The sequence below is a fragment of the Anolis sagrei genome, chromosome 6, assembly GCF_037176765.1.
Source record: "Anolis sagrei isolate rAnoSag1 chromosome 6, rAnoSag1.mat, whole genome shotgun sequence".
NCBI classification, from domain to species: domain Eukaryota; kingdom Metazoa; phylum Chordata; class Lepidosauria; order Squamata; family Dactyloidae; genus Anolis; species Anolis sagrei.
The window spans coordinates 56,223,490-56,239,755 of record NC_090026.1 but is presented as its reverse complement, the minus strand read 5'-3'; the positions used below and the strand labels follow the sequence as shown (position 1 = coordinate 56,239,755).

Genomic DNA, 16,266 nt, shown 5'->3' with positions numbered 1-16,266 from the left:
TCTCAACCTGGGGTCCCCAGATGTTTTTGGCCTTCAACTCCCAGAAATCCTAACAGCTGGTAAACTGGCTGGGATTTCTGGGAGTTGTAGGCCAAAAACATCTGGGGACCCCAGGTTGAGAGCCACTGGTCTAGGTTCATTATCAGTGGAGGTTACAGTTTCTCTGGTTGTAGGTGAACTACAACTTCCAGAAAGGAAGATGAGTTTTCCCCAAACCCCTCCAGTAATCAAGTTTCGGCATATGGAGTAATTTTGAGCTTGCTGGTTTAAGCAAATGTAGTGGGAAAGAAAAGCTAAGTAAATATTATTTTAAAGGTAATAAAATGTGTAAATGAAAGCATCAAGGCTTAGCAATGCACATCTTTGTCCTTACCTGAGAGATGTTTGAAATGAAGATTTCTTTTGGTTCCTCTCCTGTAGTGTCCAGCACTTCAAATTCATCACCAAAGTCACAAAAGAGACGTGCCCACATTCCGTACACATCTGCACTAATGAACTGCAAGAAAAGACAAAGTCAACGTTTATTAAATTTCTCAAGTTCGGAATAAATCTTTTGTTACAATCCACTTTCTGGAAATGATAGAGCCACACTGCATCTTTCTGGTCTGGCTCTCTAGGATGAAAATTAGCAGTTGGAGTGGGCAATGCGGCATCTCTGCAGAAAACCTCCCCAAATTCCTATTTTAATACCCACCCATTTACATCAAATATTTCCATTTTCTGGTAGGCAATTATGAGTTACATTTTAAAAGTAAGGAGGAAGTGAGGCATCAAGGAGGGCATAATTAAGGGAAATTTTCAAGAGAAACAGTCAGTTTTAGTAAATAAGTTACCTTAATAGGTGGGTGCTGTGCATGGCAAAAGTCATTAATCTTCTTTTGCAAAGATAGCTTCATCTCAGTTACTATAACACACTAGAAAGAAAAGTTACAGATATAGGCTCTAGATTATCGAAGCCAGGATACAAACTGCAAAGTTACAAGTATTTCTTCTAATTGTAAACTATACATCATGTCTGAGCCCCTGGTGGTGCCATGGGTTAAACCAGGCATCCTCAAACTGTGGCCCTCCAGCTGTTTTGGCCTCCAACTCCCAGAATTCCAGAGCATTGAACAAGCTGGCTAGGGCTTCTGGGAGTTGGAGGCCCAAACAGCTGGAGGGCCGCAGTTTGAGGATGCCTGGGTTAAACTCTTGTGCTGGCAGGACTGAAGACCGACAGGTCGGAGGTTCAAATCCGGGGAGAGTATGGATAAGCTCCCTCTGTCAGCTCCAGCTTCCCATGCGGGGACATGAGAGAAGCCTCCCACAAGGGTGGTAAAACATCAAAACATCCGGGCGTCCCCTGGGCAATGTCCTTGCAGACAGCCAATTCTCTCATACAAGTAGCAACTTGCAGTTTCTCAAGTCGCTTCTGACACACACACAAAAAAGTCTGAACAAAGATTTATATTTTCTTGAAATTCAGTCATCATAAGAAGACTCTGCAAAACATGTATAAATACAGAATTTGGGCTCTTTTTCTTGAAACAACTATGAAACGGCCATGTACTTTTCACCTTCTATTACTAATTCCTTTTATTATAAAAGAAGTAGATCCATCAAAACGTCAGGAGGATTCTTGAACTTCTTTTCTGTGATCCTTTTCTGATTTTTGTTTCCAAATACACATAAATGTTGCTTGAATCCTGTCTGTCTCTACCTGAACCTTCCTTTATGCCAATACCTGATCAAATCTGATGTTATTTTCTTGCTGATGAATGTATCTATTAAAGAAGCAAACTGAGGATTCAGTTATAATATTATCAATGAATCCTGGGAGCTGCCCAAAACAGCTGGAGGGCCACAGCTTTGACATGACTGCTCTAGATGTTGGAAAAGCAAGATTAGATTTTCACGTTGAACTTTGATTTGCAGACACCTGGGATGAGCAAAAACATATGAATGCTTTCAAATCCCAGTTCGAAAGTGAAGATGCTGATGCCAGACATTCTCCAAGTCTTTTGTATAAACAAGAGAATTCTAGGAAGTGGGTGGAAGTAGTCAGGACTGGCTGGCTACCAGGACCAACTGAAATATATTCTGGGCAAGTGAAGTATTCCAGACAAATATCTTGTACCTGGTATTGTCTGAGGAAAGAGATGTCTGTAACTTCATTTAGTGGAGCCGTTGACGACATTACTTGCACATATGGATTCAGTTCTGCAATGTGATGATGTGCTGCCTCCGCTCTGAAAAGTATTTTTCATTATATTATTGACAGGATAAATGCAAATTCTTTTTTAAAAACAAAGTTTTTCAAAGAATGCCTAATTCTGTACTCAATCAAATAACTAACTGCCAATGCATTAAATGTTGTAAAGGGCAAAGAACCACCAAGACTCCTTGCTTTTCTTTTAAAAGCACGTCTATCCATTTGAGGTTTTTACTTGCCATATAGCCAAAAAGTCATTTGTAAGATGGTAAAAACACAGCCAAACTTAGACTGAACTTCAGAATACATAACAGTTGTGAAACATATAATGATGATCAAGCCTAGCTAATATTAGCTGGGATTTTGGCCAGTTGCATCTCATTCTTATTCAAATGATAACAAAATGAAGTTCAAAGAAAAATACAATAGCTATGAAGAAAACAATTTAATTTAATAATTTCAATGACATATTTTATACAAAGGACTTCTAAGTGGAGTTTGACAGATCTGACATTATAAAAATGTCATTTATTTTGGACTCTGGGAAACACCAAACCTGCTTGCCCTCTCCACCAATGAAACACTGGGGATGAGAGACAGGGCTTTTTCAGTGGTGGCTCCTTGGCTGTGGAACTCCCTCCCTAGTAGGATTCAATTGGCCCGTTCCCTGCTGTCATTTCGCAAACAAGGGAAATTAACTGTGCAATACAGTTGGAACTGACCCTGGCTTGATGAATATGATTATTTGAGTATCTGCAGTGCATTTGTGCTCTTTTTTCAATGAATATGGGGAAAATGTTGTTTTTTTAAATGTATTCAGCCAACATCTATTTGCAGTAAGATAACATTAACCCAATGTTTTTAAGGGCAGAAATGCAAACAGGAGCATTCCGCTTAAGAGAGACTTAAAATCTATCAACAGAACTAGCACCTACAGTGAGGAAAAATGTCTCAAAACTTCACAACATTTTGAAAGAATTACACAAACCTGTTTCTCTGATTGAGAATATCATCTTCGTGAACAAAAAAGTTTGTTCCTAAATCCCATGCCTTGCACTGCTTAGTATCATGGATGGTGAGAGTCTACAGGCAGGATAAGGAAGATAAAATTTTAAATTATTTGAAGAGGCTTTTATATAATGTCACAACAATGTATACACAACTTACACTACAGCCATGTGCATTTACCACTGCAAACAGTAACATATATCTAGTTTGCCCTTTCCCATAGACCATCTTTTAAAGTTTTGGGGGGTTCTGATTTCCTTAGCCCTTACTAATTTGAAGCAAGAAAGGAAAATGTAGACTATTGTGCTACTATATACACAAATGCATTAATGTACCAACTAATCTGGCATCTGGCTCTTGAGATCCCAAAAATCTGAAGTATAAATACGAGGGGTATTTTTTTAAGTAAGGTCCGTTTTGTTGTAGACACTAGTAGTTCGTGCGCATACTGCAACGAGCACGTGCGTCGTGTACCGGCATGCCTCGGGAACAACTGTGCTCAGTTTCCGCTCTGTAGCTAAACTGTATGGTTCTGTTCTGTGCTTTAAAAATGTTTAAGACTATCAACTCGCCCGCTGCATGTGCGGTTCGCTCAGTGATACGGTTTTTGTCAGCAAGGAACCTGCCTGCTGCAGAAATTTATCGATAGATTTGTGAAGTGTACGGTGATACTGTTATGAGTGAAAGCAAAGTGCGCTAAGTGGGTATGACAATTCAAAGATGGCCGTGACAACGTCCATGATGAGGACTGCTCCGGTCGCCCTTCTTTGATTACAGACGATTTGGTGGCTTTTGGAGGCGGCAAGTTTTTATGAAGAGGGTATTTCAAACACTTATCAGAGGTGTGATAAGTGTTTGAACAAACTTGGCAACTATGTCAAAAATAGAGTGAAGTGTGTACTTTCTGAAAATAAATTTACTTTTTTGAAATAAACTTTCGTTGTGTACTTATGTTCAAACGGACCTTACTTAAAAAATACCCCTCGTATATATTCTCCCTCTCTCTATACACAACATTTACTCCAATGTACAGTGGCTAGTGGATAAAATGGAATTCACAATTTTCTGTAACAGGTGCAGCAATCTGAACCAGTTCAAAGGTTATTATATGAAAATAACTTCTTTTGCCTTTAAAGTTACACAAACGCACCCTCCAAGTTCACAAATGTCTTACACACTTCCCTTTTAATGTGAAAGTCTATCTTTTCCACGCTTTTACTACATTCTTTAGGGAAAAATAACTATGAATATATATATTTTTGGTTACCTTTATTCCTGCAAGGACTATGTTCTTAGCTGAAAAGGAAGGATGAACATTATAAATTTGTAATACAGTTTTCCATGTGCTAAGAGTTCACAGTGGTTACTACTCCATATTGTTCTAAATATAATACTACTTCTCAGCTTGGAATGTATTCTTATTATTCTCTGCCAACTAGCAAGAATAATAAGAAAAGACACATACTACTACTACTTATACTGCTATACGACCTCAACAACACAAGTCAGTTCAGGAGCCAAAAGAACCATAATTAAGATGCAGTCAACGCACCACATGACATCATTACCTGAACTAACCTTAATTTCATCTGACCCAATCTCCTTACATTCTTACATTAACCTTATTTGTTAATTTGGCTGATTCAGTTTTAGAGGATGAAGACCCTAAGAGGCCTCTGATATGCTTATATAGCCAAACCAGAAGGTTTCCTACATAACTGATCCCCTTCAACAAGGCACAAAGACAATTCCTTGCTAAATAACAATATTGATGGAGAAAGTTAAGAAATTCGCATTACACTAGCAGTACCTCCATATAATATATATTCTGTTTAACTATGTCTTTAGTAAAATGTATAGTCAAGCTAAAATTACAAATTTAAATATGCATCTTGCTCTCCCTAATTTGAAGATAATATGGAGCTTGCTGTCCAAAACACCAAGAAGCAGGGAAATAACCAGGGTTTTCTAACTTACCAATTTCAACTCCAAGTCCTCCCATTCCACTTAGGAACACATGGGACTGAGCCATCTTGTGCATTGCTCTGTCTCCAAGTACGTATCTCTGTCGACTATGTGCAGTTAAGAAATGAAAGAAAAATAAACAATGACCATTCAGAAACATAATCCTACTTTCAGAATTTGACATAAACATTACCAGTAAAGCATGAAACCTAGGACTCACCAGCTGTATCTACTATACACAAATTTAAACCAACAAGCAACATTACTGCCAGCAAAGCATTTCAAAAGAATGTTAGTGGATGTTTTTTTATTATTATTCTATTAAAAAACAGTAGCACAATTGCCTGACATCCTTCACACAGACTGACTGCTTCAAATGCACTGTGCCTTAAGCATTCTAGGTAGAGACCATAATTTTTTAATATCTACATGAAACCACTGGGTGAGGTCATCCAGAGTTTTGGAGTTGGGTGTCATATGTATGCAGATGACACCCAACTCTACTACTCGTTTCCACCAAACTCCAAAGAAACCTCCCAGACCCTGAACCAGTGTCTGACTGCTGTGATGGACGGGATGAGGGCTAACAGGTTGAAGCTTAATCCAGAAAAGACAGAGGTCCTCCTGGTCAGTCGTGGGACTGACCGGGGTATTGGGTGGCAACCTGTGCTCAACGGGGTTACATTCCCCCTGGGTGGAGCAGGTCCGTAGCTTGGGGGTCCTCCTGGACTCAACTGTCACGATGCTCGGGTGTCGGTGGTGGCCGGGAGGGCCTTTGCACAACTAAAACTCATGCACCAGCTGCGACCATACCTCGTGAAGTCTGACTTGGCCAGGGTGATCCACGCCTTGGTTACATCCAAACTGGACTATTGCAATGCGCTCTATGTGGGGCTGCCCTTGAAGACGGCTCAGAAGCTCCAACTGGTACAACGGGCAGAAGCCAGGCTCCTTACTGGAGCAAACCATAGGGAGCATACAACGCCCCTTTTAAAATGGCTTTACTGGCTGCTGATAAGTTGCCGAGCCAAATTCAAGGTGCAGGTTATGACCTATAAAGCCCTAAATGATTCGGGCCCTGCCTATCTTCATGATCGCATCTCCCTCTATGAACCAGTACGAACTTTAAGATCTTCCGGGGAGGCCCTCCTTTCGCTTGCACCACCGTCACAAGCACGGTTGGTGGGAACGAGAGAGAGGGCCTTCTCGGTGGTGGCCCCCCGCCTCTGGAACACCCTTCCTGGAGAAATAAGACAGGCCCGATCCCTCCCCTCTTTTTGTAAGAGCATGAAGACCTGGTAGTTTAAACAAACCTTCGAGAACGACTAGTTCTGGCTCTGCCCCAGATACTGTAGAAATTGGCCATATCCTTTTCTACCAATTAGCCGGGTCACTTTCTTCTATTAGACCCTGGAAATGTACAGCCATACACTCTACCTCATTTCCTGGGCCCTCTAAAATTTCATTAGCCCAGCCCGGCCTTTCAAATTGCCTTGAACAGGCAGGATTATTTTAAATATATGTGCTATTGTGGTTTTTAATGCTTTTTTTGTCTTGTTAATTTTATGTTCATGCTGTTCTCTTTGTATGTATTGATTATGTCACATGGAAACCACTCTGAGTCCCCTTGGGGAGATAGAGTGGTATATAAATAAAGTTTTGTTGTTGTTGTTGTAATTGAAGTAATTTTATGAACTTGAACCAGGAACACTGACATTTTTACTTTCCTCAATCCTCTACCTATATTTATATACATATATGCCTATCTCAAATGATAGGTCTTTCAACAAATACAACTTTTTTCTATGTAGGCTTCTACAGAGCCTTTCTAAATTCTTATTACAATGTAACATGACTTTTCCCAATTTCTTATAAGAACTGTCTTCTTGGATCAGATCAAAGGTACATTCACTCTTGCAATATTTCCAACAATAGCCTGCCAAACATTCCAGGGAAGCTTAAGTAACATCCAGGCAACACTCTCTTTTTTGCTTATCTCCTGCATTTATCTTTCAAAGGTATGCTGCATCTCAATAGATCTGATTGTTTTAAACAGAAATTTAAAGCCACAAGTAGATATGAAGCACATTTTGATATATCATATTTTCCCTCCACTGGTGCAAAATGGGAAAAAGTAAGAATAAGTTTAAGCAATCTCCTCCCACACCTTTCCTCAAACTTGCAGATTCCCACAAACTTGCATTAAAAATAGTATGTTGTGTGAGGAACAGAAGACTGTGTATCCTTATATACAGGATGCAAGTTTGCTGCTTTCACATTAAGCTAAGATCATATGAACATGTTATCACGTTCAGATTTCAAAAAGTTCACATTCTAAGTTCTTACTGCCTCAATACTAACCTAGTGGTTTAGAAAATATGAAGCTTATTTTAACAACTGCCATTTGTACCTCACATTTTACCTTCAAAATACTGTCCAAATGCAGGTGTCATGTTTTGCACCAATTCCTTTTTCTCCGGGCTTGAAATATTTCCAAATATTTCCTGAACTAACTGGACACATTTGTGTAGAGACTTATTTTATTTATATTTAAACAGCTAACCTTTGAAGTCTGACAGGTGAATGTTACACACTGCATAAATCCAACACTTTAAAATATTTAATGTTAAATATTTAAATCAATAATACATGTTCAATAGGCGTTAAATATCATATCAAAACAATTTCATCTGTTATGCTATACTATTTAACAAGGAACAAATAAGCCCCGCTGAGTTGAAAGAACCCATGTAAAGACTGTACTGTAACTGAGACTGCGCTAACCCAATGAATCTAGTCATTATGTATACTCTTTATGATACAGACATACCTATCTCCTGGTATGGGCCACAAAATAACTAAATACAATTGTGAATACTTTTACTTATATTGTGTTGTTGTTTATTCGTTATCGTATAAACCCATTATGTTACCAATCATTTTAAAGTGTAGTTTTAGAAATAAGAAGAGAAATTAACATGTGAGAAGGAAAACAAGTCTACAGTATGCTTATCTTCTAAACAGGTGAGAGATACTGTGTTTGCTGTAGACTGTATTTGCATCATATCTAAAGAATAAAGCAAATAAAGTGGGGGGAAATGAACAAAACAGATTCCTTTAAACTTGCTTTAGAAAAGAGGCTGCAATGCAAAAGATTTGAGTGGAATAAAGATAATCAGCAAAGCTCTTCTTCTATTTTCAAACAGTACTTAGTTTCATTATTCTATCACCTGACCCAAGCCCTTTCAGTTGGGTGAAACAGCAAGTTGGCTTAGCATTAAATAGCCTAGCTGTCATTATCTCTTTTCAGCAACCAACTAATCCACCCCCAGGGAACTCATGAAACAAACCTAACAGATTATCAGCATTGTCGTATTTATCTATTCTTCATTTTTATACCAAGAAACAAGACACAAATTCTCACCTGTACAAAGCATCATCTATTTCCATTGAATCTGCTGCCATTGTCACACACTGTGTTTTCTGCTCCTGGAAGAAGAATTAAAATACTGATAGATGTGTTTACCAGGAGAACAGCACACTTTCCTCAGCTTCATTTTTCTCAATTGAGAAAAATATTTAAAAAGAGGTGAACCACATATATATGCATGATTGTCCCTTATCCAGAAACACTCTAAAATCCAAAACTGAGTAGCTGAGACAGTGATATATTTGGCTTCTAATGGTACACAAACTTTGTTCCATGCAGAATTTTTTTAAATCACACATAACATTATATTCAAGCTATCTGCATGAGGCTCATATGAAAGAGAAATGAATGTTGTATTTAAACTTGGGTCCCATTTTCCATGCCATCTCATTATGTACAGATAGGTAAATACAGGTATTCTAAAATACATTTTTAAAAAATCAGAAATCCGAAACACTTTTGTCTCAAGCCTTTTGGATAAGGCAGTGTTTTCCACAATGACGGAAATCCTGAAAATGCATGTTATGATCTTACAGGTAAAGGTTTTTTAAAAATATAAACAAAAGGTTTTCAAAAGTTATATTGAGTCCTCTTACATTTCGCTGTTGCAATTTATGTATGTGTTTCTATCTCTTATATGGGTTTTTAAAAAACTGAATAATTAATTTCAAGACATTCCACACAATACAGTTGTCTAGTCACATCATCGATTCTCATGTGTATACTTCCCCCAACCCTATCCCATCATTCACACAGTGTTATATACAATATAGCCCCGTCAGTTCTTTATTATTATTTATTCTAGTTTCATCCATTACATAAAATTGTTGTAATATATTTTCTAATTGTTCATCCACAGTCTTTCCTGATCAATTTGGGTGGTTTGAATTTGCCGTTAGTTTTACATACGAAGCTAATGAATGGCTTCCATGTATTATCAAATAGATCTTCTTGCTAATTTCTCCTTTTGCAATTTTCAGCTTATATTTATCTATTTATTTCAAGCATTTATACCCATTCATTCTCACCTCTGAGGGGGGACTCAGGATGGCTTACAATAGGCAACTATTAGATGCCGGACATTGAATTAACAAACATAATTGAAACTTATAAATTAGCTTTCACAATAGTATTGTAGCCCATAGCCTTTATTGTCAAATTATCTAGTTTTAACTATTCAGAGCAGGGGTCCTCAAACTATGGCCCGGGGGGCGGATATGGCCCTCCAAGGTCATTTACCTGGCCCTCACTAAGGGTCAACCTAAATCTGAAATGACTTGAAAGCACACAACAACAACAATCCTATCTCATCAGCCAAAAGCAAGTCCACTTCCCATTGAAATACGTTTATATTTGTTAAAATTGTTCTTTATTTTAATTATTGTATTGTTTTTAATTGGGGTTTTTTTTGCACTACAAATAAGATATGTGCAGTGTGCATAGGAATTCATTCATGTTTTTTAAAAATTATAATCCAGCCCTCCAACAGTTTGAGGGACTGTGACCTGGCCCTCTGTTTAAAAGGTTTGAGCACCCCTGATTTAGAGCCTTGCAGCACATCATATATTATTTTCTAAATACTTTTTCTTACTTTCAAATACAGAAATCATGAGACGAGCTGGGTAGAGCTCTCCCGAGGTGTACTGTTTCCCTCACTATTTGCCTTATCTATGTTAAATCTTTGCACTTTTGAGGCATATTGGCCACTCTTATTTCCCCGCATAATCTGGGAATATAAAGGGTTGGCTGAACCTCTGGTTTGTGAGGAAAACTGAATTCCCATGTCATGAAACAATGTGTATCTAAAGAGCCAACATGTGAAACTTAAGAATACAGCCGCACTGGGCATCAGGCTGAGGGGACAGTTGCCGTTTCTTTGTGCCTGCAAAATCCAATCATTTTACCATGTATTTACATGACAGGCTTCTAGAGTTCCAAAATGATCTCTTGTTTGAAGTGGCCACCAAGGCTTGCGTTGAAAGCTCCCAGAGGGCCCTTCCACACAGCTATAAAACCCATATTATCAAGGCAGATAATCCACAATATCTGCTTTGAAATGGGTTATCTAAATCCATACTGCCATATAACCCAGTTCAAAGCCGATAATGTGGGATTTTACACAGCTGCGCCCATTCCTTGAGAAGTCTGACTTGGCCATGGTGATCCACATTCTTGTTACATCTGGAATAGACTATGCAATGCACTGTACGAAGGGCTGTCTTTAAAGACTAACCGGAAGCTTCAACTAGTCCAACCGTTGACAGTCAGGTTGCTCACCAGAGCGAAGTACAGGGAACATACAACTCCTTTGTTATGCCAACTCCACTGGCTGCCAATCAGCTTCCGAGAACAATTCAAAGTGCTGGTTTTAACCTTTAAAGCCCTAAACAGTTCTGGCCCAAACTACCTGTCCCAACATATCTCATTCCATGAATCATTACGAAGTTTAAGATCTTCAAGAGAGGTCGTGCTGTCGATCCCACATTAAACTCAAACGCAGTTGGTGGGGATGAAAGACAGGGCCTTCTCGGCAGTGCCCCCCCCCCCCGGTCTGTGGAACTCTCTCCCCAGGGACATCAGGTTGGCCACCTCCTTCCTGTCCTTAAGAAGACAAGTGAAGACTTGGCTCTGGGACCAGGCGTTTGATTAATCGGATAGCGGCAATTGGAGAAAAGAATTAGGATATTTACAACATTGAATCTGTCTAGACTTGGATTTGGTTTTACCAGCATGTATAATCTAATGTCTAATGAATTGTGTAATGTGTTTGAATGATTTTTAATGCTTTAATTCTACTTCGAATTGACAGCATCGTAGGGTGCTTGTGTGAGGCCGCCCTGAGTCCCCCTTGGGGGGGGGGGGAGAAGGGGGGCAAAAATACATAAAAATAAATAAATAACTTAGCCTCGACGTTTTGTCATTGTGGGAAAGCTTGATTTCACAACACCTGTTTTTAATGAGCCCTCCTCCGCAAATAACCTGTTTTGTCCTTTATCTCACCCGAGTTTTAATCAGTTTTTAATTAGTTTTTCTTTTAATCATTACATGCAGCCTGCCCATTGTCACTATGATTATGTTTACTGTAATTTTTATACTGTTAAGTATTCATATGTTTATGTAATTATGATGTTGTTGTTTATTGCTTGTGTTTTCTGCTTTATTTTGCTGTAATTTGTTGTTTGGGCTTGGCTTCATGTAAGCCGCCCCGAGACCCCATCGGGGAGATGGTGGCAGAGTATAAATAAAGTTTTATTTTAACAAACAACTGCCAGGCCATCAAATGCTAGTCAAGGTGGTCAGTTGAAACACTCACACCTAGCTCCAACAGATAAGAGTTCTTTGTCCCACCCTGGTCATTCCACAGATATATAAACCCCTTTTCCTAGTTCCAACAGACCTCACTACCTCTGAAGATGCTTGCCATAGATGCAGGAGAAACATCAGGAGAGAATGCCTCTAGAGCATGGCCATATAGCCCCAAAAAACCCTACAACAAACCAGTGAATCCGACCATGAAAGCCTTCAACAAAGTTTATTATTATTATTATTATTATTATTATTATTATCATTATCATTATCTATATAAATAAAAATGTAATGTTCATTTGTGGGATTAACAGAACTCAAAATCCACTGGACGAGTTGGCACCAAATTTGGACACAAGACACCTAACAACCCAATGTACGTCCTTCACTCAAAAAATTTGATTTTGTCATTTGGGAGTTGTAGTGCCTGGGATTTATAGTTCACCTACAATCAAAGAACATTCTGAACCCCACCAACGATGGAATTGAACCAAAGTTGGCACACAGTTCTCCCATGACCAACAAAAAATACTGGAAGGGTTTGGTGGGCAGTATTCCTTTGGTTTTAGAGTAGTAGTTCACCTACATCCAGAGATCACTGTGGACTCAAACAATGATGGATCTGGACCAAACTCTACAAGACTACTCAATATGCCCAAATGTGAACGCTGATGGAATTTGGGGAAAATAGAATCTTGACATTTGGGAGTTGTAGTTGCTGGGATTTATAGTTCACCTACCGTCAAAGAGCATTCTGAACCCCAACAACGATAGAATTGGGTCAAACTTCCCACACTGAACCCCCATGTGAGCCACAGCAACGCATGGCAGGGGACGGCTAGTTATTATATAAATAAATACATCCCAGGATCCGAACCCTGGTTTTCTGCTTTGAACTGGATTATATGGTCCACACTGCAAAGTAATCTTGGATAAGCAGAAAACTAGGAATGTAGGCAGAGGCGGCTCAACACAGTACGCAAATTACGCTTTTGCATATAGCAGCGTCTCGGGGGGCGCTCTTGAGGTGCCCCTGCCCCGAAGAACACCAAGAGGCAGCTCGCTCTCCCTCCCTCCTTCCCTCACAAGTGCCCATTGGGCCTCTCCTCCTCCTTCTCACAGGGCAAGGGAGACAAAAATGCCAGTGTGCGTCCCTCTCCAGGTGTGCGCGGAGAAGGAGTGGCGATGCAGGGCGTGCACTTTCTAACGCCGGGAAAGGGACGTGCAGCAGTGTTGCCGGGCACGCAGGAAACGAGGCATGCACGAGGCCTCTTTTCCCGCATGCCCAGCAACGCCACTGTACGTCCCTTTCCCGGCGTTAGGAAGTGCGCCATCTCATAGTCCAATTTCCAATTCCACTTTGTCAGTCCTGTCAGTCCTAGTCATCTGATTGTCCTTATCTAGTTCTCAGATTGCTCAAAGGCCTGGTCCCACAACCAAGTTTTTAATTTCCTCCTGAAGGAGAGGAGGGATGTTGATGACCTGATTTCCCCCGGGAGTGAGTTCCACAGGTGAGGGGCCACCACTGAGAAGGGTGCTCCTCGTCCCCACCAACCTCACTTGTGATAGCGCTGGGGTCGAGAGCAGGGTCTCCCCAGATGATCTCAAACTCCAGGGTGGGATGTAGAGGGACATGTGTTCGGACAGATATATGCATACATATATATACACATGCCCCTATATAGAATCATAGAATCAAAGAGTCGGAAGAGACGTCATGGGCCATCCAGTCCAACCCCCTGCCAAGAAGCAGGAATATTGCATTCAAATCACCCCTGACAGATGGCCATCCAGCTTCCAAAGGAGGAGCCTCCACCACACTCCGGGGCAGAGGGTTCCACTGCTGAACAGCTCTCACAGTCAGGAAGTTCTTCCTCATGTTCAGATGGAATCTCCTCTCTTGTAGTTTGAAGCCATTGTTCCATTGCGTCCTAGTCTCCAAGGAAGCATAAAACAAGCTTGCTCCCTCCTCCCTGTGGCTTCCTCTCACATATTTATACATGGCTATCATATCCCCTCTCAGCCTTCTCTTCTTCAGGCTAAACATGCCCAGCTCCTTAAGCCGCTCCTCATAGGGCTTGTTCTCCAGACCCTTGATCATTTTAGTTTCCCTCCTCTGGACACATTCCAGCTTGTCAATATCTCTCTTGAATTGTGGTGCCCAGAATTGGACACAATATTCCAGGTGTGGTCTAACCAAAGCGGAATAGAGGGGTAGCATGACTTCCCTAGATCTAGACACTATGCTCCTATTGATGCAGGCCAAAATCCCATTGGCTTTTTTTGCCGCCACATCACATTGTTGGCTCATGTAAAAATCATATAAAAATCCAGCTTGTCTGCTTTGAACTGGATTATATGGCAGTGTAGAAGGGGCCTCGACTTGAAAGCTCTTTCTGAGCCAGATATCTAGGGGAAAAGAAGGCCTCCATCTACACTGCCATATCATCCAGTTTCTGAGTCCAGGTTATATGCTTTTGAGAGGAATGATATGGTAGGGCAGATCCAGCCCAAGCAAGAGATCATTTCGGAACTGTAGCAGCCTGTCAGGCCAATGCATGGAAAAAATGACAGGATTTTGCAGGCGCAAAGAAGCAGCAGCGGCGTCTCCTCAGCCTGATGCCCAGCGTGGCTGTATGCCTAGGCTTGCCACATGCCCATGGCTCCCGTCAGGGACCAGCATCCGCTGCCTTTTCCGCTGCTCAATGCAGGCATCCTGAGGGTGGGGTGGGGACCGGGCCCCGCGTATTTGGGGGCCAAACAGACTATCTCCAAGCCCTCAGGCCTTCGGTCCGAGCCTGTGTTAAACACTAAGGAGGCCGGCCTGCCTCAATACCTACCTGCTTATCGGTCTGTCGGAGTGGTGCAGCCCTGCCGCTCTTCCGCCTCTTTAGGTAGGCGGCCGGCGCGAGCGGCGAAAGGAAATTGTGCTCTCGCGATACCTAACATGTTACCACGAGACTTAGAAAAATGAGATCCGTTCCCGCGCGAGTTGAGCCCCTCAGACTCTCGTGAGAGCTGAATCAGAAAGGTTGAGGTGTGTGTGTTGCAGCAGGAAGAATATTTGAAAGAGAAATCTTTTCCTTCGCTTTTTATAAACAAATATTTTTTTATTATTGCTCTCTCTCTCTCTCTCTCTCTCTATATATATATATATATATAAATGCTCTGTGCATAATGAGTACCTTAAAAACAAGAACCAATGAACAAAATCACACCAAATTTGGCAACAAAACGTCTCACAACACAAGGAGTGACCATCACTCAAAAATTATGATTTTGTTTTGGGAGTTGTAGTTGCTAGGATTTATAGTTCACCTACAATCAAAGAGCAAAGGGTTTGGTGGGCATTGACTTTGAGTTTGGGAGTTGTAGTTCACCTACATCCAGAGAGCACTGTGGACTCAAACAATACTTGATATTTGGGAGTTGTAGTCACTAGGATTCACAGTTCACCTACAATCAAAGAGTATTCTGTCATTTGAAGCTCAGGCGTTGGCGGTGGCCGGGAGGGCCTTTGCACAATTGAGACTCGTGCGTCAACTGCAACCGTACCTCGTGAAGGCGGATCTGGCCAGGGTGGTCCACACCTTAGTCACTTCCAGATTGGACTACTGTAATGCACTCTACATGGGGCTGCCCTTGAAAACGGCCCGGAAATTCCAGTTGGTCCAACGGACAGCGGCCAGGTTGTTAACTGGTGCTCCTTACAGGGAGAGGTCAACCCTCCTGTTTAAGGAGCTCCACTGGCTGCCGTTCATTTTCTGGGCCCAATTCAAGGTGCAGGTGCTTACCTACAAAGCCCTAAACGGTATGGGACCCGTCTACCTGCGTGTCCGCATCTCTGTGTACGAACCTACACAATCTCTTCGTTCATCTGGAGAGGCCCTGCTCACGGTCCCACCTGCATCGCAAGTGCGATTGGTGGGGACGAGGGATAGGGCTTTCTATGTGGTGGCCCCTCGACTCTGGAACTCTCTCCCTATGGACATCAGGCAGGCCCCGTCGCTAGCAATCTTTAGGAGGAGCTTGAAAACGTTGTTCCAGTGTGCCTTCCCAGAATAAGGAAACTCCTAGAATTATGTCCCAACACACTTTATCAGAGATCTAGGATATCTGCATGCCCATCCCCCTCCAAACACTCCTGGTCATGCCCAGCACTTTTTAATTTTAATTATTACATTTGGCCCTGCCATTGTTTTTAATTGCGTCATTGTGTGTTATTAATGTTATTGTTCTGTTTTTTTAGTTATTTTGTTGCTGTTGTATTTGGGCTCAGCCTCATGTAAGCCGCACCGAGTCCTTCTGGAGATGGTAGCGGGGTACAAATAAAGGTTTATTAAATATGAACACTGTTAGAGTTTGG

At 41.2% G+C, this 16,266-nt stretch overlaps 1 protein-coding gene across 1 annotated transcript in view; it reads right to left on the bottom strand.

Annotated features, from left to right (window-relative positions):
* Window positions 1-14,846, bottom strand: part of UBA6 (ubiquitin like modifier activating enzyme 6) — a 55,963-nt gene extending 41,117 nt beyond the window's left edge. The window contains exons 1-8 of the mRNA XM_060781400.2: window positions 14,741-14,846; window positions 8,589-8,653; window positions 5,177-5,271; window positions 4,467-4,495; window positions 3,180-3,274; window positions 2,117-2,228; window positions 834-914; window positions 374-496 (exon numbers count right to left, since the gene is read on the bottom strand). Coding sequence (XP_060637383.2) covers window positions 374-496; window positions 834-914; window positions 2,117-2,228; window positions 3,180-3,274; window positions 4,467-4,495; window positions 5,177-5,271; window positions 8,589-8,629 — 576 coding nt within the window. The 5' untranslated portion in view covers window positions 8,630-8,653; window positions 14,741-14,846. The remainder of the gene's footprint in view (window positions 1-373; window positions 497-833; window positions 915-2,116; window positions 2,229-3,179; window positions 3,275-4,466; window positions 4,496-5,176; window positions 5,272-8,588; window positions 8,654-14,740) is intronic.
* Window positions 14,847-16,266: the final 1,420 nt, after the last annotated feature.